The sequence below is a fragment of the Spermophilus citellus genome (assembly GCF_964194105.1).
Source record: "Spermophilus citellus genome assembly, chromosome: 10".
Classification (NCBI taxonomy): domain Eukaryota; kingdom Metazoa; phylum Chordata; class Mammalia; order Rodentia; family Sciuridae; genus Spermophilus; species Spermophilus citellus.
In genome coordinates, this window is record NC_138197.1 from 26,076,073 (window position 1) to 26,101,136 (window position 25,064).

The following is a 25,064-nucleotide window of genomic DNA, read 5'->3' on the forward strand; positions in this document are numbered from 1 at the left end:
TATTTTTAATTTTTCTTTAGTTATTCAGAATATTTCTGTAGGCCTGGGACTGCAGCTCAGTGGTAGAGTGAGTACTCTCCCTAGAATTTCTTCATTTTTTGCTTAATATTTTTCTTTCTGTGTACTCGAAACTCCCTAGTGATAGCATGCTATTTCCACAGTTTTTTTTCAAATACATCCCTTATTTTCCATATGTCTTATTCTCTTAGTTCCCATATCTCTTTGCTGAACTGATCCATTTTGCTATTCTTTTCCATGGCTGTATTTAAGTTCCTTTAAATTTCCCCTCCACAGCCATCAGAATTATCTAAATAAAATAGCCAGGCCATTTCTGTGCTTAGTAATCTCTAATGATTTCTAGCTTTCTACCATAAATTCTCCTTAGAAGGCATATAAACTCATCTGTTGCTTAGCTTCAGCTACCTAATGGGGAACTCTCTTGCCATGTCACCATATAATAAAAATGGGTCTCTTTATTTTTCTTGATGTTACTCGTGTCTGACATATAATAAAGAACTCAATAAGTTTTTTAGTAAGTGAATGCTTGTATGTATGAAGGAATGCATGACTACAATAAGAAATTTTACTGTAAATGTTGTTTTGATAAAGGATGATATAAAATCTAACAACACTAGCATTTAAGAACAGTTTTTCCTTTATGTAGCTGATTTGTCTTTCTTACTGTCTAGCTGTTCTATATTCTGTTCCCGATTATTTGTGAAGTAATCCTTCTTGACAGTTGTAGTGTCATTTTAGAAGTTAATCCCACTCTTGTGGCTTTCCTGTGCAATACCTGTCTGCACTTCCATCTCTTGTGTTGCATCTTTCCTCTCAGCTACCTTCTTTATTTTTTTAGGGATTTGTGTGTGTGTGTGTGTGTGTGTGTATGTATGTATGTATGTATGTCCATATCTATGTGTATGCTTTTTCTTTGTTCTGGCTGTAAATTTTAGTCTTAAGGTTTTTGCACGTTATTCTGAAAGTTTTAGGATTAAAGGATTTCCATAGAACACACATAGACAACCCTGATCTGTTTCTAACTTTCAATGATTTTTATAGTATGTATTTCCATTTTTCTTAATGTCTTTTTTTCTTTTTAATGTGAATGCATACAGATTGAAAATCTTCAAGAGCAACTTAGAGATAAGGAAAAGCAGATGAGCAGCTTGAAAGAACGAGTCAAATCCTTGCAGGCTGACACCACCAACACCGACACTGCCCTTACGACTTTGGAGGAGGCCCTTGCAGAGAAAGTGAGTCTTGAAGATAAAGTGAAGGGTCTGGACACTTCACAGTCATGTTTCTCTTGATTTCTCATTAATTGAAAACTGCATATAGAATACAGAAGAGATCCTTTTTAGCAAAAGGAAAAATAACTCTACTTTTGCCAGTATACTTAGTGTAAAGGGGAAAGCAAATCCATTTAGTTCTTGTCAATTTAAGCGCCTGCTCCCAGGCAAGATGGATTCCATGCTAGAGGGCACTGGCTGATTTTTCTAAAGAATGAGCCTTATGATCCCCATTTGCTGCTTTCTGAAGAGAAAGAAAATTTCTTTTTATTAATATGGTCAACTAGAATGTGGGAATGTGAGACATTACCAGACATTAACTATATCAGGAGGCAATACATAGTCTTCCTCCTTTACTGTTTACTTTGGTGCCTAATATTATCATAGATTTTATTCATTAATATAATGTTCTTATTAATTTTCTAGTCTGGACCTTCCTACTTTATACTGCTTTATGAGTAAACCTTATTTTTCATAAATGGTTGACTAAAGAACTAGCCTATTCTGGCCAGTGTTAATGTATTTTTTGGGTAGTGGGTGGTATTGAGGATTGAACCTTAGGGGTGCCTTACCACTGAGCTACATTCCCAGTCCATTTTCATTTTTTGAGACAGGGTCTCACTAAGTTGCATAGGGTCTCATTAAGGCTGGCTTCGAACTTGGAGTCCTCCCAGCTCAGTCTCCTAAGTTGTTGGGATTTTAAGTTGCTTCTGGCTGGCCAATGTTAATGTCTTAGAAGGTGGTTTGGATAATCTCTATGCAACATTTTAATTGGATTATTTTAAAGAGGCAGGGTCACTGTTCCTTAAGTCTCCTGGACTCAGAAGGCTTCAGGATAACATGCTAGGATCAAGCCTTCCTCCCTTAATATACTTAGAAATATCACTTGGAAATGTACTTAACATTGCTCAACTTTGTAACTTCCTGAGCATCTGTTGACAGACATAATTTTAAATAATTTTTCTTTTCTTTACCCTCCTGTATACTTTAGGCTCAACATTTCATAGTCTCTTCCCTTCCCTTTTCTTGATGTGTGAATTGTGATTTCCATTGACTTGTAGTCAATGTGTGAATTATAAATAAGAAATATTAGTTTTTGTCCTATGGGTGAATATGGAAATTTTTAGTTATTTGGGAATTGAATTTAAATGGGAATATTTCAAGAGACTATATTGGTGATATCTGAATATTTGAAATTATAGGAAAAGAAAACTTGGAAGTCAAAAAAAGCAAAGCCGGAGCTTTGTTATGACAATATAGGAAGGAAGGATAAATTTTAAAAAAGTGAATTGTTAAAAAATTTACCAGTCTTTTGAACAGAGGATAGAAGTGTCACTTTATCAGCTAAAAGTAGAATTATAGTCATATTAAGCACAGAAAGGAATTTCCTCATGTGTTGATGTGTTTTGTCTTCAGGAGCGAACAATTGAACGCTTAAAGGAACAGCGGGACAGAGATGAGCGAGAGAAGCAAGAGGAAATCGATAACTACAAAAAAGATCTTAAAGACTTGAAAGAAAAAGTCAGCCTGTTGCAAGGCGACCTCTCAGAGAAAGAGGTTAGTTAAAATCACTAAAATGGAATTATTTGGTTTGCTTAGTTATTGCATTGTTGTATGTATGTATTGTTGTTTATGTTTTATATATGAAAAGTATTTGATGGAAGATTTTAATACTCTTACAGCAGGCTTTTTGTGAATGACTCAAAGGATATTTCAGGAGTTTTGCAAAGACATAATAAAATTGGTTTATTTATTCCCTAAGTTTTGCTATCTCTTTCATCATGTTTTGTGATAGTTTCTTACTTGTTAATGGTATTTTTATATATTCTAAAATAACTAAAACCCATTACATGTCATAAAACAATAATGAAAGAGCTTTAGGGTCTCTCTGAATTTTCTTTCCAATACCTTTAGGAAAATTTGTGGAAGTGAGTTCCTAATAGAATATTTCCTTTAGAAGGAAAAATATGTTTTATCTTTAAGTTTATGAAGCTATTAAAGTTGACTCCTTATATTCACAAAGCTTGATCTACTTTTGTTTTGTGGGAAAGAGTATGTATAGTTAGAACTCAAAGTCACTGTTCTTAGAAATCCATCTTATTTTAATTAATACATGAAAGCTAAAGCTAATATTGTTTTATAGTTCAGGAATGTTCTTGAAATGGAAAGAAACTGCAAGCCACCATGATAGTAAATTTCAAATTTTCAATCTGCATATTTATTCTAGGTTTTCTTGCTTCTTTTAGGCTTCACTCTTGGATCTGAAAGAGCATGCTTCTTCCCTGGCTTCCTCAGGCCTGAAAAAAGACTCAAGACTCAAGACACTAGAGATTGCTCTGGAGCAGAAGAAGGAGGAATGTTTGAAAATGGAATCGCAGCTGAAAAAGGTTAACAAAAAGTTTCCCATTTTCTTACTTTGTTTTAATTAAAAGTACAGTAGGTAAGTCTAGGGTGTTTATATGGAATAATTTACAAGTGGAATAATAAACCCCCAAAGTTTGAAATGGTAATTTGTGTCTTGTTTGATTTTTTTTTTTTTAGTGTTCTTAGCCTACTTTATTTTATTCATTAGAACCCCAATCACTTAGAGAATTTATAGTTTAGAGGAAGATTAAAATATATACCTCCCTTATTGATGACATTTGAGACTATGATGTAAAAATCTCAATTCTGTGATATTTTCCTCCATTAGAATTAAACTTCCTGAAAGGAAATAATGTAACAGTGGTACTTAAACACAATGAAAATGTTAGGAATGGTGTAGATATTTATCATTTATTTCTTTGCTTTATACTTCTGTTAATATTTAAGTAGTAATTCATGGTTTTCAGAGCCCTTTCAATTTTTAAATCTCTTACCTATCTGACTTTATGAGAATTGAAACTTAGACTTCTGAGCAATTACATTAACTGAATTCAATTCATTGACTGATGAATGAAGGGTGGAGCTTAGTCTTGAGACTTCTACTTTTGCTCTTTTTCCATAGACTAACATGTTATCTTCATTTAGGAAATCATGTTCTGAGGCTAAGGAAAGGAAGAAAATCCAGTAGCTTAAAGTTACTTTCGAATTGTGTGGGGAAAGTCCTTTATTTGAGATTAAGGAATCCAATTATAACCAATTTAGATTTGACAGTTGTATTTTTTTTACAAGTCCGTAGAATATATTTAATAAACTATACATGTACATAAATGTGCAAGTATCTTAAGGCTGTAATAAACAAAAATCATAAAACCATTTATGGCTTACATTCTCCATTTTGCTATATAATGGCAACAGCTGTATTTTGACATTAGAAGGTTGGAGGTAATTTTCCATTTGAAGTTGTTAAATGTATTTAGGGTTGTAAAACAGAAGGCACTTCCAGGAATAATGTTATTAACATTCTAAACTTGTTTATTTGTGACAGTATTACATTTTCTTTCTATTTCTTATATTTGAGACCCATAGTTCATCATTTATGGTCTCTTTTATGTTGGGCTTTTTATCTATATTTATGAGAAAATATATAATTGGGAAGAGGAGATTGGCTTTCTCTTTCTCTGATTTATTACTTCTGTCCATGTCTGTTTTTCTTCTAAAATATTCCTATGTTTTATTTTAAGCAATTATTTCTTTTCATTTTAAAAAATTGTGCTGTATATGTATAATAATAATTAAAATGCATTCTTCTGTCATTTATTAATTAAAAAATTTTTAAAAAAAGAAATTGGGTACTATATCACATTATTTCCAAATTCTAGAATATTAATTTTACCAGTGTTCAGCATGACAGGCATGGGACATGGGATGGAACATTGTCCCATTTTACAGAATATCTTAGGATAGCCATTTATTTACATGTGACTTATTTGCATATTTGACTGATATTTTATATGGAGGGTAGAAGACAAATGATATTAGATAATGATCATTCATCACAGTCCTTGTTTTCTGCAGCAGGAAGCCTGGAATGTGTTGTAGATCCCATTGTCAGCAGGATTCCAGTTTCAGATTCTCATAAAAGAAAGGTTTTTTTGTATGTTTTGTAAGATAGAAGAGAATAACATGTTGTGATTGTCTGAATTACTCATACTCATAATGTCCAGTAATGTCTTGGAAAGAACTCCCTTTTTTGCTGAGGAAACTGAAATCATCATCAGAGTTGTGGTGTGATCTCTGTTTTCTGGTTTCCTGTATACTAGCAGCAGCTTTTTTGACCTTCATCCTTATAATGAGTTTTATTTTATCTATAAAAATATGCTTTTCGTAAAATGCCTTGAATAATTTATTTTCCTGGAAAAATCTAACTAATAAAATTATGCAAATTATTTTCTAGAAATAATTCTGAAATAATTATGTTTAGTCATTTGATTTCTTCTTTTCCTATAAAAAGTTATTAAAAGAAACCTTATTTAGTTATTTCAATAAAAAAAGTTCATTACTGATATTTCCCTATTACATTATTTACACAGTACAGTACTCTAATCCCAGAAAGCAGTTGTTAATTATACTTTTCCAAGCTTTGGTCTTTGTGGTCTCTGGTTCCCCTACTGCCCCTCCCTCCTGCCCCCTGCTATCTTTGTGATATTACAGCCAAACCCCTCCCTCTCCAACCCATGCTAGGGGTTCAACCCAAAGCTTCAAGTGCTCACACCTCTACCCCCATTCTCTAGTTTTAACTGAGTATTTATGTGATTCTATTTTTTCTCCTTTCTTAACATATAAATTATACTTATTAAAAATTTCTTAAAATTGTTGTCCTGGTGTTTGCAACACAATTTTAGCTAGTGTATAGTACTCTGTCATTGCTATCCTACTTCATTTTCAGTACAGGTATCTTAAATAGAATATTCATAATTTCTTCTTGTTTTCCCTTATTATATTGTTACAATTCATTTCATTTATCTGTAGGCTCTAATCACCAGACATTTTTGCTATTACTTTAAATAGTTATCTTTTAGATCATTTAAGAAACATAAAAGATGCAATTTTCGTTTCACTTACTTGTTGTCCAGTTTTTTCCTTTCTTTGTGTATACTGTGTCTGAGTTTCTGACCTCTTTCATTTTCCTTTCTCTGAAGAACAACTTTTAATTTCTTGCAGCACATGGCTTCTGACAGTGAATTCCTCAATTTTTGTTTTTCTCCTTTTCTTTGGAAGAGTAATTACAGTGTATCTAGATTTCTAAATGGCGTCTCTCCCTTCCAACACTTTTAAATACTTTACCTCTTTTCTTCCTGATGTGGTTTCTTTGTGGTATAACATATGGTCTATTTTGGAGAAGGATCCATGCGCTGCTGGGGAAAAAAGAAGTGTATTCACTCGTTGATGGAATATTCCATATATATCTGTTAAGTATAAATTATTGATGATTTTATTGGGTTCTATAGTTTCTTTGTTTAGTTTTTGTTTGGAAGGTCTATCCAGTGGTGAGAGAGGTGTGTTAAAGTCACCCAGTGTTGTGTTGTGGTCTATTTGATTTTTGAAGTTAAGAACACTTTGTTTGATATACATAGACATCCCATTGTTTGGGGCATAGATATTTATGATTGTTATGTCTTCTTGATGTATGGTTCCTTTGAGTAGTATGAAATATCCTTCTTTATCCTTTTCACTAACTTTGAAGTTCTCTTTATCTGATATATGAGGATAGAAACCCCAGCTTATTTGCATGGTCCATGTGAGTGATACATTTTTTCCCATCCTTTCACCTTTCACGGGCTCGTGGATGTCTTTTCCTGTGAGATGAATCTCTTGAAGGCAGCATTTGTTGGGTCTTTTTATAAAATCCAGTCTGTGTCTTTTAATTGATGAGTTTAGGCCATTCACATTCAGGGTTATTATTTGAATATGTTTTGTATTCCTGGTCATTTTGGTTTATTTTTTGTTTTTAATTTGACATTGTTTATCCTTTGATTGGCCTTTCCATTAGTATAGTTCCTCCCTTTGCAGATTTTCATTGTTTTTTCATTTTTTCTTCATGGAATATTTTGCCAAGAATGTTCTGTAGTACAGCTTTCCTGTTGTAAATTCTTTTAACTTTTGTTTATCATGGAAGGTTTTTATTTTGTCATCAGCCCTGAAGCTTAATTGTGTTGGATGTAAGATTCTTGGTTGGCATCCATTTTCTTTCAGAGCTTGGTATGTTATTCTAGGATTTCCTGGCCTTGAGGATTTGGGTTGAAAAATCTGCTGAAATCCAAATTTGTCTCACCTATATGTAATCTGATTCTTCTGTCTTGCGGCTTTAAAATTCTACCCTTATTCTGTATGCTAGTCATTTTCATTATAATGTGCTTTGGTGTAGATCTGTTGTAATTTTTACATTTGGTGTCCTCTTTGATTTTCCAATTCATTCTTCACATTTGGGAAATTTTCTGATATTATTTCACTGAAGAGATTGTACATTTTTTCTCTATCCCAATAAATCTAAGATTTGGTCTTTTGATATTTTCCCATAATTCTTGGATGTTCTGTTCATGATTTCTTACTATCTTCATTGTGTGGTAAACTTGATTTTTAAGATTGAACATTTTGTCTTCATTGTCTGAGCTTCTGTCTTTCAAATGATCTAATCTGTTGGTGATGCTTTCTATCAAGTTTTTTATTTGGTTTATGATTTCTGGGTTTTTTTTCCCCTTCAAAATCTCTATCTATTTCTTTCTTTTAAATTTTTTTTTTATTTTTTTATTTTTTTAGTTTTAGATGGACACAATACCTTTATTTTGTTTATTTTTATGTGGTCCTGGGGATCGAATCCAGTGCCTCATGTATGCTAGGCAAGTGCTCTACAACTGACCGACAACCCTGACCCCCTCTATCTCTTTCTTGAAGTAATCTTTTGCTGTCTGTCTCTCTTATCTCTTTGTTGGTGTGATCAATAGTTGCCTGTAATTGCTCTCTTATCTCTTTGTTGGAGTGATCAATTTTTGCCTGTATTTGCTCTCTCAGGTCATTCTTTAATTTGCAGATCATTTTAATTATGTACATTCTGAACTCCTTCTCTGTCATTTCATCTTTCATCTACATCAATGGATTCTATTATTATAGTATCTTGGTTTGTTTGTGGCATTTTCCTCCCTTGGTTTTTCATGTTGTCTATGTGTCTTTCTTTCTTGCAGTGTGAGTCTGAGGTATTGTAGTTTCTACCCTATAATCCTATAGTGTCCCTGCAGGTTATGAATACCTCACCTTTTAGGGTGAGATCAATGTTTAATGCAACTAATATGCAGCCATAAATCAATTAGATTCTATTTAGACATTTACAGTTTTGCTGCTGTAAACAGAAGTGTACAGTTATTTTCTACTATATAGCCATTAGGTTTGCATGAGGGTTTATAGTTTCTAGTGGTGGACAGAGAGAGAAGGGGGTGGGTAGGATGTGATGTTTATGAGATAGGATGTGTGTGAGAATATAGAGGTATTATAGATTATAGGACAAATGGGGAATCAAAAGAAGTTGGCTGTTAGCAGGAGGAAAAAAAAAAAAAAACCAAGAGGCAACCCCATGCAAGGCTCCCTGTTGCCTCTGCAACAGGATGGTGACTGTTAGCACACCTAGTAGGGACACCTCTGGTGCAACCTGGCCCACAGAGACCTTGGTGACTGTCTGCCATGTCCTGATTGTTGTCCCTAGATGGAAGTGGCCACGTCCCTAGTTGGTGGTGGCAGTAGCATCAAGCCTGTAGGTACCTTGCTGTTGGGCTACCAGGCCTCAATTGGTACCCCAAGATGGAATCTGTGCTAACTAAAGATGGCAGAGGTCGCAGTGGAGGTAACCCAAGATGGCAGTAGAGGTGTCCCAAGATGGAGTCAACCCCTTTCAGAGATGGGGCTGGAAGGATGGGCTGTGGGATGGGGTTGGGCGGCCTGTTCGGTTATTGACACACTGTGGCATCCGGTGCTGCTGGCTGCCTCCTGGCCCTGTTTATTGTCTGTCATGGAGATTACCATGTGGGAAGGGCTATGGAGGTGGCTGCAGTGTTCCAAGATAGAGGTGGTTTGAGTGCAGCCCCACGTTGGTGGGATAGGGAGCCTCAGCAGCTGCATGGTGTTCCCTTCTGGACTCCTGGAGAGGAGGGGCATGCAGGGGTTCCAGGCCAGGCTTTGGGCACTGATGTGGTTTCTAATGACGAGTCTGATGATTTTTTTTTTAAATCAGATTTGTTTGTCTCTCTGAGGCCTTTCAGACTTTTCTCTTTGTTTTCGTCTTCTGCAGTTTGAATATGAGATGCCCTAATACTGATTTTTGTTTTGCTTTGGTGTTTATCCTGCTTGATAATGGGAGCTTCCCAGTTTGATAAGTATCAATAGTTTTAAAATATTCTCAGCTATTATTATTTAGATTATTTCTTCTATTCTTTTCTCTTTTTTTCCTTTGGGTATTAAAAGTATGTATATTTCATCTCTTGAATTTACTTCCCAGGGGCTGGGGTTTTAGCTCAGCGGTAGAGTACTTGCCTCGTACTTGTGAGGTACTGGGTTCGATTCTCAGCACTACATAAAAAATAAATAAAACAAATAAAGATATTTTGTCCATCTTTTAAAAAATATCTTTATTTAAAAAAGAAAGAAAGAAATTACTTCCCACACAGTTCTTGGATGTTCTATGTTGTTTCTTTCTCTCTGAATTTCAGATTGGAATGCTTCTGTTGACCTATCTTTAAGCTCACTAATAGTCCTCCCCCCCCCCCCCCGCCCCACCCTCTGCCCAACTTACTAATCAACCTATCAGAAGCATTCTTTATTTCTCTTACATGTTTTTGATTTCTGGTATTTCCTTTGGATTCTTAGAGCTTCCATCTCTCTGCTTAATTATTCATCGATTCTTGGATGTTTTCTGATTTTCCCATTAGAGCCCTTATTGTATTAATTATACTTATTTCAAATTCTCTGATAATTCGAACATTTCTGTCAAATATGAGAGTCTGGTTTTGTGTCTCTTCAGACTATGATTTTTTTCTTGTCCTTCAGCATGCCTTGTAATTTTTTGTTGAAAGCTGAAATTTTTTTTTGGATAGTAGAAATAGTTTGGTAGTATAATACTTGTCTGTTATCCTGGCTAGAAATTGGGCTATATTTAGTTTGCTGTAGATGCCAGAAGCTTCAGATTCCTTTTGCCTGTGGGCTTTGCTTTTCAAAGTGAGTCTGCATCTTTCATTTCTTTTCAAATGTAATCCACTTTTACCATACTGGAGCCTTTTGGGGTGGTAGTAAGGGATAAGAGAGGGTGAGATTCACAGTCCTATGTCTCAGTATTACATGGGCCTATCTTCCTGGCTGTGATCTTCACAAGCCTTTCTCAGTTTTGGTTTTCTACATTTAGGTTTGAATGGAAGGCTAGAGGGGGTTAGAGTAGGTGAGATGTCATCCTTCTAGGTGGGATAAAGCTCTGGTAAAATTTTACCCCAGCCTTTAGATGAACGCTTTGAGGGTATTTCACAATTGTTATTCTCTCTCTTCTGCCAGAACCACAGAGATTTTTCTCAGCTCTTCACTTAAAAAATCTGGTGGGGTTCCTGTGGTTGTAAAGTATATGAAAGTATGGTAAAGACCCCTAAAACTCTTCCCCCTCTACGAGTTTCTTACTGTCATACTCAGCCCCCAACAATTCCTCATGATGACCCTGCAATTGCTTGTATGAGTTGCTTCTGTTCCAGATGAGTAGATCTCATTTCTGACTCTCCCAGTATATGTGTTTCTCCATATTTTGGGTGGCAGTTTGCTCTGCGATCTCAATTTTCTAACAGGTCCAAGAAAAGTCATTAATTTTCAGTTTGTTCAGCCTCTTGTTCTTATCCTTGTAAAGGTAGCAATGATGACATCCAGTGTCTTTGCATGTTGGAGCTGACCTTACTATAGTTTTCCATGCAGAACAGACCTATTTATTCTTTATGAAGATGCTTACATGATTTTTGACATTTAAAATAAAATCTAAAACAACAAAACAAAAATGTAGCTTATTGGCTATATCTGGAAATCACATTTTTTAAATTAATACATAAATATTTATGAAATTAGTAAGTGAACTATCCGTAGGAATTTGAGAGTAGATTTTATCATGAAATTAGTAAGTGAACTATCTGTAGGAATTTGAGAATCAACAATATGCCAGTTTTATACAGCTTTTTTTTTCCTGCAAAATTTCAAATGAACTCAGGTATCTTCCCACATTATTAGCAAAGGGTTTTTAAGCTCTTATTAATTTATATTGGAAATTGGCAAGAAAAAAAAGCTTTCACTTTTTTAAAAAAAGGGTCTTTCTGAGAATAAATGAGCGCATTTTTCCTAATTTAAGATTGAGATTTAAGGCAGTAAAATGTGGGATTCAAAACAATTGTTAAATATTGTTTCTGATTAATGTTACTCTTTTCTTCCTACTCTTCCTCCCTGCTCTGTTCATATAAAAATTGTGGATGTGTAACCGACGTGATTCTGCAGTCTGCATTTGGGGTAAAATTGGGGGTTCATAACCCACTTCAAACTAATGTATGAAGTATGATATGTCAAGAGCTTTGTAATGTTGTGAACAACCAATAAAAAAAAATATTGTTTCTGATTTTACCTCCTTCTAACAATTTCTAATTCCATGGCATTACTATATTTAAAAAATAGGGTAAGTAGTGTCATTAAGTTTTTAAATTTGGTATAATTTAAAATTATTTTAGCAGGTTATAAGACCTAAAATTCTGTTATATCTTCCATAGTATCAGGGATTTTTTGCTTTATAGCTTATTTGTAGATAATAGTACAAAATTGTAGATGTATACTGTTTGGCATATTTTCTTCTTTCTGAAAACCATAACTGGTATAAGATTAGTGTTCTAATTTATATTTATTCAAAAGACTTCTTACAATTGAAATTTTTGAAGTAGGAAATGTCTGTCCTTGGTAATTTAACCTGTACCTGAATTTTGGTATTCTTTGTCATCAGCATGAGCAGCATTATTAAGGAAAAGATTGAAATTCAGCTTTTCTCTCTATCTCTCTTTTTTTTGTGGTGCTGGGGATTGAACCCAGGGCTTTGTGCATGCACGGCATGTATTCTACCAAATGAGCTATATCCCCAACTCTGAAATTTAGCTCTTGAGTTATGAGAACTTCTTAAAATAACAGATTCTTTTAAATGCCCGTTTCTAGGCTCTTGAGTTTTTAATTAAAGCTTTTTTTCAAAAACCACATTTTTTAACCTTTTATTCTTTTTTTGCTTATTCTATTCTTAAACCATTTCCTTCTGTTTCTCTTCATTTTTTTCCTTTCAACTCTTTTGACTCCCTTTAGTATCTAGAAATGGTATTGGGGCACTAATCCAAGCCATTAAGTGACCTGGCAAACCCATATACAGATGTGGTTCATATATTTTTGCACAATTTTCCAAGTGGAACATTGAGTGTACTTGACCTTCTATCTTTACCTTGCTCATATAGAAACTTAAGAATTTTAAAAAACAAAAACAAAACAAAAAAACCCACAAAACTCTTTCTGATATATATTAGGGTGAGTTCAAACTCTTGGACATAAGATATGTTTATCTTGAATTAAAAGTTTTTAAAGAGGAAAATTCTCCCCTAAACTTTGGGAGAGGTTTCCATTCTGCTGCTTTCTCCCTATGTGTTTTTTTTTTTGTTGTTGTTGTTGTTGTTCTCAGTGGGTTAATTCATTCAGGGCTGCTTCTCTTTCCCTTTGCTTTTAAGTAAAACCATTTGTGGCTTTTAACCATACCACTTTGGGGGGTAGAATTTTGCTAACACATTAAAATCCATATCTGCCAGTAGAATCTCCTTTAAAGGCCATGTTTAAAAACTGAATTCTCACAACTGAAGGAACCTGACACAAAAGAAATTGGTAAAGGACATAATTTTAAAAGAATAGCTGTTACTTCCTTAAAGAATTTAAATCAATTTATATAAATGTCTTTTATTGAAGCTACTTTGCACCAGAGCTTTCCTCAGTATATGTATTTATCTTTTTACTATGTATTTTTAAATAATTTTAAGGAACCATATATGTTTTGTTGTTCATTGAATAAGATCCCCTTCTTAACCTTTACTTCCTCATTAAATAATTTATACTTTGAAAATAAGGATTTGGTTATCTGCTTGATTCTTCAATTGTGTATATTTTAGTACGACATATGAAATACAAAAGAACGAAATCCTTGCCTCCAGTGTATGTGTATTGAGGTTTTAATAATGTGAAAGGTAGGCAGTTTCCAGTAGATCAGCACTTGAGAACAGAGAGCTTAACCTGATTAAGGATTTTTAAAAAGGATTGTTCATGGTTTAGTTTTTCTTGTCCAGAGGTGACGTTTTATATAGTACTGTTATTTCACTGAAGTTTGCAGTTTTTGCTTCCGGGTGATTTTGACTTCCTGATATTCTAGAAGTAGAACATGTAAAATATACACATTTCAAAATACAGTTTAACAGACAATTAAAATTTTAAAGGGTTAGAAAAGCAGTGAGGGGAATGAGGCCATGAAATTAAACATCCAGAAAATATTTTTCTAACTGTTGTTTTGAGAAGAACTCTGTGGACATAAGATATGTTTACATCTTGAATTAAATGTCATTCTACTATTTAGAAATTTGTTTTAAAGAAATGTTTATAAAACATTTGGAAAATATCTTTTTTAGAGTTTATGTTTTTTAAAATATAAAGTTGCAAAGGTCTTTAAAGATGTTTAATATTCTTAGAATTTCATTTTAACGTGCAAATGTACCCAGCAAGAATTTGGATGTAAACTTCTCTGATACAGAATTTGTTATAATTAGTAAGGGAAAGTTAATATATTTTTGATTCTTCCCCCCTAACTTAATTGACTTTGCTTTAAAGTTGGGCATTGGATCATCCTTTAGGCTACATTTAACATTACACTTATATAATTGATTACTTTTATCCTCTTCCCAATTCTTCTTTTCCTACCACTTAATTCTATGAACTGTTTTAAATCAAGCAAAACTCTTTCACTGCTTGTGCATATTCATTTGTTCAACAAGTAATTGAGTTTCTATACTAAGTCAGTTTTCATGGTGGGCACTGAGGATAGAAACAAGATTACCTGCACCCTTGTTTTCATAGAATGTATATTCTCTATCAGGGAAAATAGATACTCACACAGGTAGTTGTAATAAATCACAGGGTGTGATGGAGTGCACATCAAATCTAGATTAGGGTCACAGAGGACTTCCTTAACAGAGGAGACATTTACTAAGCTGAGACCTCAGAGTTAGGGCACTTCAGCATGTATGAAGGCCTAGAACACTGATGTGCACTAGTTACATTGGCAGAGTTATAAATAAAACATTTATAATAAGTGATTATAAGTCAGAGTTGTCTTAATAGTATTGAATAGCAGCAGACCTTCGTGTTTGTTTCTACAGTCTTTTGTGCCCCTTACTTTGAACCTTCTTCTGTCGCCTATTTTATTGTGTCCTTCCTCAGTTATTCCTGCATTTCTTTGCATCTTTGGTCTTTTTCTTTTTATCGTTTCTTCCTTTTTGGTATATAAATATGGTCAGCTTTCTACAAAATAGCTCCCTCTATACTTCCTCCTCTATTTTCTGTTAGACATAACCATATTTGAAAAGTTTTTGTAGCCTTGTCCTCCCCATAAAAGACTAATTGCTATAGGAACTTTCCTCTTAACAATCTAGCAAAACGGTGTGAAACAACTGATTTTTAGATAGTGGAGAAAATCCAGTGCAAAACAGTGATGTCCTTTTACCTTCTGAACTTGTAGTTTTTGTTCCTTAAAATATACTTCATAAGTTAGTTAAAGATGAGGGAAGCCATTTATGATGTATTTTTTATTTTTTTGGTGCTTAAGGATTGAACCTATGGCCTTGAGCATGTTAGGCAAGCATACTACCAATGAGCCACATCCACAACCCTAAAGAAGCCAGTGTTTGGATAGATAAGTACTTTTTCATCAGGAATTAAGCCTTAAATAAATGAACTTGGTAAAAGATTTAATGGAGCCAGATGCAGTGGTACATCCCAGCTACTTGGAGGGTTGAGGCAGGAGGATCACAAGTTCAAGGCCAGCCTGGGCAATTTAGTGAGAACCCTGCCTCAAATTTGAAAATAAAAAAGGTATGGGGATATTGCTCAGTGTTAGAGCTCCCCTGGATTCAATCCCCAGTACTGAAACAAAGATTTAATGCTTGTTTGTAGGAGGAGGTTAAATAAGGGTGCTTTTTTTTTTTTATTTGTTTGTTATTTTCTGGCACTGGAATTAAACGTGGGGTCTCACACATGCTGGGGAAGCACTCCACTGCTGAACTACACCCACAAGTTCCCAACCACCCTCCTTTTAAAAATTTTAATTTGAGACAGTTTATTTAGTTGCTCAGACTGGCCTCAAACTCAAAATCCTCCTGCCTCAACCTCCTGAGTAGCTGTGATTACAGGCATGTGCCACCTTACCTGGCTAGAATTTAATCTTAGATTTATAACAAAGCATTTATTTATACAAACATTTCTCATTTACTAATGGTAGTTTGCATTAGAGCTTTTCAAAGAATTTTCTAAGAATATATCTTTGACCTTTTAATATATTTTTCAAAGCATTTTAAGGGACTCAATACATTCTTAAAGTATCTACATAATTCTGGGTGCCCAGAGTCTTGTGATTCACACATTTGGTAAATCAGCATATGGGAGAAGGAAATGGAAATAACTAATGGGACATAGGTCTCAGCAATGGTGCTATCTGTCAGATTAGCAGTGAATCCTGGTGGTACCTTTTGATACTGTTTGGCAAGATCAATAGCAGTCTTTTGGTTTATTAGTATATCTTACTACTCTCTGAAATATCAGTTGGCTTTTGGTGATTTTTGGCCTAATAAAATTCAGAGGTATAATATTTTTTAAAAATCTATTTGTAATTTAAGGCGATTACTTTAAATATTAATCCTTTAGATATTTGATAATACTATGTTTAAATTGAATATAAATAGTTCTTTGACCCATGGTTTACCCAGCCAGTTTCACTTTATGTGTATCTTACAGACTTGGAACACTTCTTCATTTTCTTTCTTTCTTTTTTTTTTTTTTTGTAGGCACATGAAGCAACATTGGAAGCTAGAGCCAGTCCAGAGATGAATGACCGAATTCAGCAGTTGGAGAGAGAGATTGCCAGGTACAAAGATGAATCTAGCAAGGCCCAGGCAGAAGTAGACCGCCTTTTGGAAATCTTGAAGGAAGTGGAAAATGAGAAGAATGACAAAGATAAGAAGATAGCTGAATTAGAAAGGTAAGGAGAGGGAAATTGAATGGGACTCACTGGGTTAGAAAAAGTAAAGTATGTATTTTTGAGGGCATACTTGTTTCAGTATTGTGTGCCTCTGAGTTTAGGGTCTTGAATGCTTGTTAATACTTTATTATCTACTTATTATTCTAAATCAGTACAAATTCTTTGTTGCAGTCTCTAAAAGGCAACATAGAAAGGGAGTAAATTGAGAAACTGTTGACCTTAAATAAAAGAGAAAGTATTCATTAATTGAAAAATTAAAGTTTTCAACTGACTGATTAAGATAGAGTACAAATAACTACTTGCTTTTTATTATTTATTGTTCTAGATAATAAGCAAATGGTCCTCCTGTATAAGGAGTTAATATTGTATCATTGGTTTAGACCCTTTTGGCTGATCAGATGCTCTTTTGGGGTTGTGAATTTTTGACTAGGTCGTGGAGAAGCAAATTCTTACATCAGTCAATGAAGCGTGACATTTTAGGATAATTTTTGGAAACGCAGATGTAATTTTTATGGGGCCTGAATTTGAATTCTTCAAAATGGGTATTTGAACAGATCCTGCCAGATATTTCTCTTAGAATTTTGTCTTTTTTAAATTACTTTATACTGAAGACCAAGTATATGCCTGTTAATCTCTTCTCTCATACCATGTATTTAACATGAACTCACAAGTGCATTGAGACAGCTCTTCCAGTAGCAATTGATTACCTGTGTTCTTCTAAACAGCCAGAAAGACTGACAGTGACAAAATGAAGTCACTAAGCTATGTGGCTTCTTGAGGGCTGGTTCTTAAGAATAATTTATTTTTATGTTCTTGAGGGCTGGGAAGTTTTAGATTACTTTCATAATTTATTTACTGAGTTTTAAATTTGGGGGGTGGTTATTGGTAGGCTTGTTATTTTCCACTGAAGTTATTATTTCCTCCCGTTCTACCCATATAATTTTGATTTTCAAGAAACCAAAGCAATAAACTCCAACCCTCATAGTTTTACACTGTATGAAAATGTGAATAATATGGGCTTTTGACCTGCTGGCACGTTTTCTCTTGTTTTGGTATTAACTCTATTCTTTTTCTCTAGTTCTGGATAAGACAAATGGATATAATTCTTTAAATCAAAAATTTAAAACTAAGAACTCTTGATTGTAGACTATGCATTTTTATTTATTTGTTTTTCTAAAAATATCAATTTTATTTATTTATTTATTTTTAAATGTGGTGCTGAGGGTCATCAAACCCCATACCTCACTCTTGCTAGGCAAGCACTCTACCACTGAGCTACAACTCAAGCCCCTGTGCATTTTTATTCACATTAATCTTTGCACTGTGTTCCTTCTCCAGCATGTGAGCATGCCCCATGTATATACACAGACACTCTTATATATTTACATGAATACATATCTGAATCTATACCTCCTTTTGCTTTTTTAATGGGCCTAAAATCAGCAGCAGTACTGCATAAACATTAAAATATGATACTTTTGACTGATTACTGACATCTCATCAAATGTATTTCAGAAGTTGCTTGAGAATATTTCATTTTTAAATGTGATTTTTTATATTGGAAATCTGCATTTGAAGCTGAGTGAGGTGGTCCATTGCTCATAAACCTAGCTACTTAGGAGGCTGACACAGGACTCAAATTCAAGGCCAACATTGGCAACTTGGTGAGACCCTGTCTCAAAAAGAAAAAGACTGGGGATGTAGTCTAGGGTAGAGGAGTGCCTATTATTCATGAGTGCTGAAGTTCAATCTTCAGTACCACATTAAGAAAAAGAGGAGCTAGGGCTATAGCTACTTACCTGGCATGGGTGAAACACTGGGTTTGAACCTCAGCATCACATAAAAAGTAAATAAATAAAGTTATTAAAAAATATGTATGTTTTTAAAAAAGAAAAGAAAAAAATCTACATTTTGAAAATATTGCTCGCTATTCCATGAAGCTTACTTGAAGAACATTATTGCATTTTGGGACTTATACTGATTTTGGGAGATGGACATAATGTGAGGGAGAATAAGAAACAGAACTAAGTCTATATCTTGTATCCAAAGTACACCAAATAGCTGCTTTTAATAGTGACTTTGTTTTTCACTTTGTAAGAAAGAGTTATAAATGACCTATGTAACTTTTAGTGTATTGGTAAAAGCATAGTTCTAGCCTCTCTGCTCATGCACCTGTAATTTTGTTTGAGGATTTGAGACAAAGATTTTTGCCTATCAGAAAATAAAATAAAACTGCACACCAAAAAACAAACAAACGCAACATTTTCTCCAACTCAGTTTTTGCTATCAGCTTTGTAATTTGTTACTCAGAAACATAGTTTGAGGTATTGAATAAACAGTAGCACCACAGAATTTGTGAAAGAGATCTACTATGGCATTCCCCACCCCCCTTGCAAACCAAATTACTTATTTATTTACTTATTTATTTATTATGTGGTTTTGAGGATCTAACCCAGGGCCTTGCACGTGCTAGGTGAGTGCTTTATCACTGAGCCACAATCCCAGCCCCTCTATTATGGCATTTTATGAAGAGGAAACCAGGAGCCAAAGAAATTACTCCTGAAATTAAACAGTGGTGGAGCTGGAGATAATAGAATGGGGTTTTAAATTCCAGCTCAATTTTTTTTTCTATTTCAACAAGATTAATTATGTTCTTTTTGGACTTACTGGCAACTATGAAACACTTCCTACCTCGGTGGGATTTATTTTTTGCTCATTGTTGAACCAATGTCTTAAGCAAAAGTGTCTATAGTTAGGATTATGACTTACTTAAAAACTAAGGTATATTTTAATTTTACTTAGCTTTTGAAGGCCATTTTTTAAAGATGTGTTGACTTTTTAAAAATATTTTTATTAGTTATTGATGGACCTTTATTTATTTATTTGTTTATATGTGATGCTGAGAATTGAACCCAGTGCCTCACACATGCTAGGCAAGTGCTCTACCACTGAGCCACAACCCCAGCTCCTTGAAGGCCATTTTTAATAAACTGAACTGTGCTTATTTGAGGAGTTATTCAGTGCATTTTATGTTAAAGACAGCTGAGATTATGTCATATATTTGTTCCTAGATTTAGTACTGAGGTGCATGTGTGTGGCTGCGTGTTTCTTACTAACCATTTGCTTCTTGTGTTGCCATTCCATTGTTTCCTGTGTGTATGTATGGGTGTCTGTTTCCCTGTGTTTTATCATTTTGAGTTTCTTCATCTTTCTTTTGATTTGTCTTACCATGGTCCTGTTCCATTGGGGGTTTTTGTGTCTTTTTGTTTATTTGTGTGTGTTCCCTCTACCCATTGGCCATGCTGTTTCTCAGAAAGCCAGTCTCCCGCAAATTGTACCCTCCACACCAGGTTTCTGTCCCTGCACCACCTGGGGGGTTTGTTTGGGACTTACTGGGAAAGTGAGTGATATGTAAGGCTACAGTCTTATACTAGAGTAAATTGCTGCTGCTGTTCTTGCTACTGCTGGGGCTTGCTGGGGATTTTGCTTGATCAGAATTAAAGAACAGCCAGTTACACTGTATTTCTTAGTTAACCTGCTTTTGGATAAAATCAGTCTATGTTCTTTCGGGTAAGGTTCTGTACTGCTAGTTGAAATCATTTTAGTCTTTGTTTCCAGCTATCTTTTATGTGGTTGTGCTAACACTGGCTTGCCCTTTGGGTGGCTCCTTAACTGATAAAATTATTTCACCACATTTTAATTCAGCATGTAGAATTCATTTCTAAAGGACATTGAGCAATCTTTTAAGTGCAAATATTAAAACAAACTATATTATAATTATTAATAGATTAATCATTAATAGATTTTCATTAAACCAAAGAAAATTCTTAGTATTCTATGCATTTCATAGTACTTCTTATGTAAGAATTTCCAGTATGAAAAGATTTAGGTTATATCATGAAGTATTTCCACTTGTATTCTTTGTGGACTAGAGAAATAAATGAATGGTCCTTTCTAATGTTGACTCCTAAAGAAAAGAATAGTTCTTGTAACAAAATGATTTAGTGTTATAGCACTCACTTGTTTTAACATTATACCAGTCTCTTGACCTATTGTAATTAAAAAATAAAATTGGACAAGTCCACCTATACCACTGCAAATACAAAATATTTTCTTCAGGTAAATGTGACTACTTCTAAATTCACATTCCTTACTGTGGTGTGAATCAGATCGAATTTAAGAGAAAAAGTACACATAGAGCATGTATACACAGAGAAATATGCACACATATTAAGAAATTTGTTATAAGGAATTATTTTGCATGGTTGTGGTGGCTGATTAGGCAAGTCTGAAATCCTGTGGCAGGCTGTCAGGAAGGGAAGATCCTGAGCAGGAGGAAACTTGTGTCAGCACAAGCCAAAGCTGTTGTACATGGGTAGAATTTCTTCTTGCTCCTAGGGAAATCTTACCTGTTTCCAGGACCTTCTAAAGGATTCGGTTGTGCCCACTCAGATTATCTGGGATAATCTCCCCTAATTAAACTGATTAGAGGCTTTAAATACATCAGCAAAATACTTTCACAACACATCTATCTAGATGGGTGTTTGATCGACTCACTGGGTACTGTAGCCTAGCTGAGTTAATACTTCAAGAAAGCCATCATCCAGTGGCTTTGGATAGTTTGCATAGAAAAAAATCAAAACAGAGTTTGTAATGTCCCTATATAAATGGATAGAATTAGATTAGCCTCAGGAATGCCAAATGTAATTGAGAATTTGTCTTCTAAAATAAGCATGTTGGAGTTTCTATTTAGATTCACAATAAATAGGCTTTTCTCTTATATAATGTTTATGATTTTTAGAGACAAGAGTAATGATAGAATTCTGTTAGTATTTTTTCAATCTTCTGAAAGAATTGTTTGTTGTCTGCTCTTTCACTCATGTTATCCCTTTTTGCTAAATACTCATGTGATGGCAGTACACTGGGGACATTGTTTCCCGTGCCATATATTGTGTTCTGTTTTACATTTTTGCTTTATTGCCTTTTTATAATCCCAAATGACTAATGAATACTCAGAGTTTAGTGTTTTACAGCAGAAATTCTCAGTTTTACTCTGACATTCAATGTAATTAGAGTCAACGTACTATTAAGAAACTTTTGTATTTAGAGAATGGCAGCCATCTTTTGAGTTTCATATAATTTGGTTGGCAAGAATTGCCTTTGTTAATTGAATTTAGAAATTTTCAGTGATCTAGAGAATAATAAGAGTTATTGTGTGATGTGAAGAGTTAAAGGAAAATGTAAATTTACTGTTCTTCATTTGAGGAACTATAAAAGGACGTTAGTGCATGTATATTTTTATTTTGAGGTGTGTTCAGATTTAGCACAGAGGTTATTTGTGGGGCAGTCAGCAAAAGCCCATCTGATAAGGTAATGTTTGAGAAGACACTTGAATGAGGGGCTCTGTCCTCCAGAAGTCCTTAGAAGCCCTTAAAAAAAAATTCCAACAACTTTATATACCTATTGTTACCTTATTTCAGCTTTGACAAATGTATACTCCTGAATACATTTGTCAAATGTATACTACAATCAAAATACAGAACATTTCCTTCACCCCCAGAAATGTCTCTTTGTAGCACATCTCCTCCCATTCCCAACCATGGATGATTATCATTTTCTAAATTAATTTTTAATTTAGTTGTAGATAGACAGAGTACCTTTAATTAATTAATTAATTTTATGTGGTGCTGAGGATCACACCCAGTGCTTCACATATGTGAGGCAAGTGCTCTACCATTTAGCCACAACTCTAGCCCTCTAAATTAATTTTATACACAGCCCCCTCCTTCTGCCTTTGCTTTAAGTTTTCTGCTTTTCTTTATTTATTTCATCTGGAGTGCAGAAAAGAATAGAGTATACCAATAAAATATTGTTACTCTTCTATCTAATCACTAATTATCCAAATCTGAAGTTTGTGAATTGCATCCCCAACTCCAGAAATGAATCCTGATTCATTTAAGCCAATCAGGATAATTTCTGGTGGCTAGTTGTTCATGGAGCACATAATGCATAAGTGATTTGAGAAAGAAAGACTACAGAGACTTTAGGGAATAATTTTCTTAGGAGGAAGACTTGCAAGAAGAAAGGTAACCTCTTTCTCCAGGACACTCTTGTATCTGGATGGGATGTCCAGAACTATTGCAACTGCCTTGTAAGCTGCCTAAAGTGAAGTCAGCATCCAGAGAGTAATAGTTAAGAAAACCATAGAGAGATAGAGCTTAGAACCTGAAGGCACTATTCCTGAAACTACTGCTTTTAAGACTTCTCATCATGTGAGATAATATGTTTTTTTACTGTTTAAGCCAGTTTTAAGAAGGATTTTGTTATTTGCAACCAAATGCATTCAAACTAATACAACTGATTGCATACTGATTTTCTTCCTACCTTTTTCCTATAGAAGAAGCATTTATTTTGAAAAGAATTTAAATTTTTTTCTTATTAGTCATCACTCAAATGTGCTAGAAGCAGCAATGGGGCCTCTTTGTTTGCCTAATACTTTCTGAATGTTAAAAAACAAACAAACAAAAACCCCCAAATCTACTGACTTAATAATTTGACCAAATCAGAAGCGATTCCCTCACTGCCCATTTTGATTCTTAAATAAGGTCATAATTTGAAGGTTCCAGTTAAATTAGTAATAAATTACTCTGTTAGACTGTTATTTTTGAATATGGTTCAATAAGGTTTCAATCTTATTTTTCCTGTATTTTGGTCGTTTTTGTTTTCTTTTGTCCCTATCTTTCCTGGATTTATCCCCTACTCAGATATCTGGAACTGCTTTTGGAAGAGGCACAAACAGAAGATTCTTGCCCCCAACCAGATGACCACTTTAAAAGGGAATATAATTTTGTCATTTTGAAAGTAAATTTGTGTTGTGGTAGAATTGGTGTATTGCACTTTGAAATATGGCATTACTCTTCTTTTGGACTCAATGAGCAATTCTTTTCTTTTAGAAGAAACATTGACAAGCAAACTGCCATATATTTTGAGTGGAGATTTCTTGTAGGACCTCTTGAAAGCTCATGTGCTTGACTTGTTATATGTCCGGTAGATCTTATCTTTCTACAAGAAATTTCTTAAAAAAATTAATATAATTTGTTTTGGAATTTTAGCAACCTCTTTGTATATCATGAATTTTGTTTGTTTTAGGAAAACTTATTTCATGGATTTTTGTTATACAGACAAGAAATCCGAGGCCCAGACAGCATAAATGACTGCTTCTATATCATAAGTAGTAGCAGAGTTGTACCTAAGAATTCTAGGGTCTGTTTCTTCTTTTTCTCCTTTGGAACCACTTGTGTTCTGTTTTCATTAATGGCCCCATTTCCTAGAATGGGGTCGTATAGACAACCAAATGATCCAGAGGCTATTTATTTGTGGACCTTGATGAGGCCAAAGGCTCACACCCTCTTCTAAGACAGGTGCTTGGGAACTGGCCTGTGAGTCGCTTTGCTGCTAGGTCATAGTTTATCTGCCTGTGTGACTCCTAGCTCTTCTTCTAGTTTGAACTCTGTTAAATTGATGCTTCCGGCTCCAGGAATCTAAGACTAAGCAATGTAGCACCTGTTGTCATTTCTTTTATAGATGATGCCAGTGGAGGCATTCTTCCACAGCTTATCCAACTGCTAGAAATTTCATCGACGAAGTCTCAACTCCTTCAGGTCTGGTTGAACTCTCCTGAGAAGTAATACTTAACAGACAACTAGGGCTGGCCATCCCAATTAACTCATACCCTAGGACATAGGAGAGTCATAGAGAAGGGACTTGTTGAACTTTGGAATCATAGGTCTTTAGTGTTTTTTTTTTTTAATTTCAAGACAAATATTAAATGACAGTGGCTTGGGAGGTTGTTTAGGTAGAAGTCTAAAAAGTAATTTTGAAACCTGGACTGCTCATTTCAGGTCCTTAAGCCCTAGTGTAGGTAGAGATCTAGGTTGGAGAGGGAAAGCTAGGATCTTGTGCTGCCATGATGGCTATTCTGAGGAAGAGCTAGATGTCAGTTTTGTCATTCGTAGATATGTATATAGTTGTTAGACCAGCCTTCTGGGTAGTTTGGTAGTGCTTTTGTTGTTTTGTTTTGCTTTTGAAAAAAAGGAAAAAGAAGTTTTATTAATTTGCAATCAAAGGAGAAGCACAAGGAACCCTTGTCCCAGAGGTTGTGATTCTTCCCATCAGAGGGAGCCAGGGGACTTTTAAAGAGGTGATTCAAAGGCTATATTCTGCGTATTCAATCCACTATTGTAATTCACTTGTTAATATGGAGGATAGTTATTTCTGAAGTCTTCTGGTGCCATCTGAATTACCTTCTGAGTAGTTATGATAGAGGGACCTTTTCCTGTTTTGAGAAGGTTAATTTTCCCTTCTTTGCTAATTAACCATCTTTTCCATGCCTTATGTAGATCTGTTGGTTCTAGGCTTTTACATCCTGGTTAAACTTGAATTTTGTGAACTAGGAAGAAAACTTAATCAATACCTACAATGTTGTTTTCAGGGGAACTGCATTCTGAGTCATGTTAAACAACTAACTTTGTTTTAAA

The 25,064-nt window shown here is 34.5% G+C and overlaps 1 protein-coding gene across 1 annotated transcript in view; it reads left to right on the forward strand.

The window, feature by feature from the left end:
* ERC1 (ELKS/RAB6-interacting/CAST family member 1) overlaps positions 1 to 25,064 on the forward strand; it is a gene marked incomplete at its 3' end in the record, with an annotated part of 440,133 nt that overhangs the window by 180,563 nt on the left and 234,506 nt on the right. The window contains exons 9-12 of the mRNA XM_081310767.1: positions 1,116 to 1,253; positions 2,706 to 2,846; positions 3,536 to 3,676; positions 16,334 to 16,527. Of these exons, the coding sequence (XP_081166893.1) occupies positions 1,116 to 1,253; positions 2,706 to 2,846; positions 3,536 to 3,676; positions 16,334 to 16,527 (614 nt within the window). The remainder of the gene's footprint in view (positions 1 to 1,115; positions 1,254 to 2,705; positions 2,847 to 3,535; positions 3,677 to 16,333; positions 16,528 to 25,064) is intronic.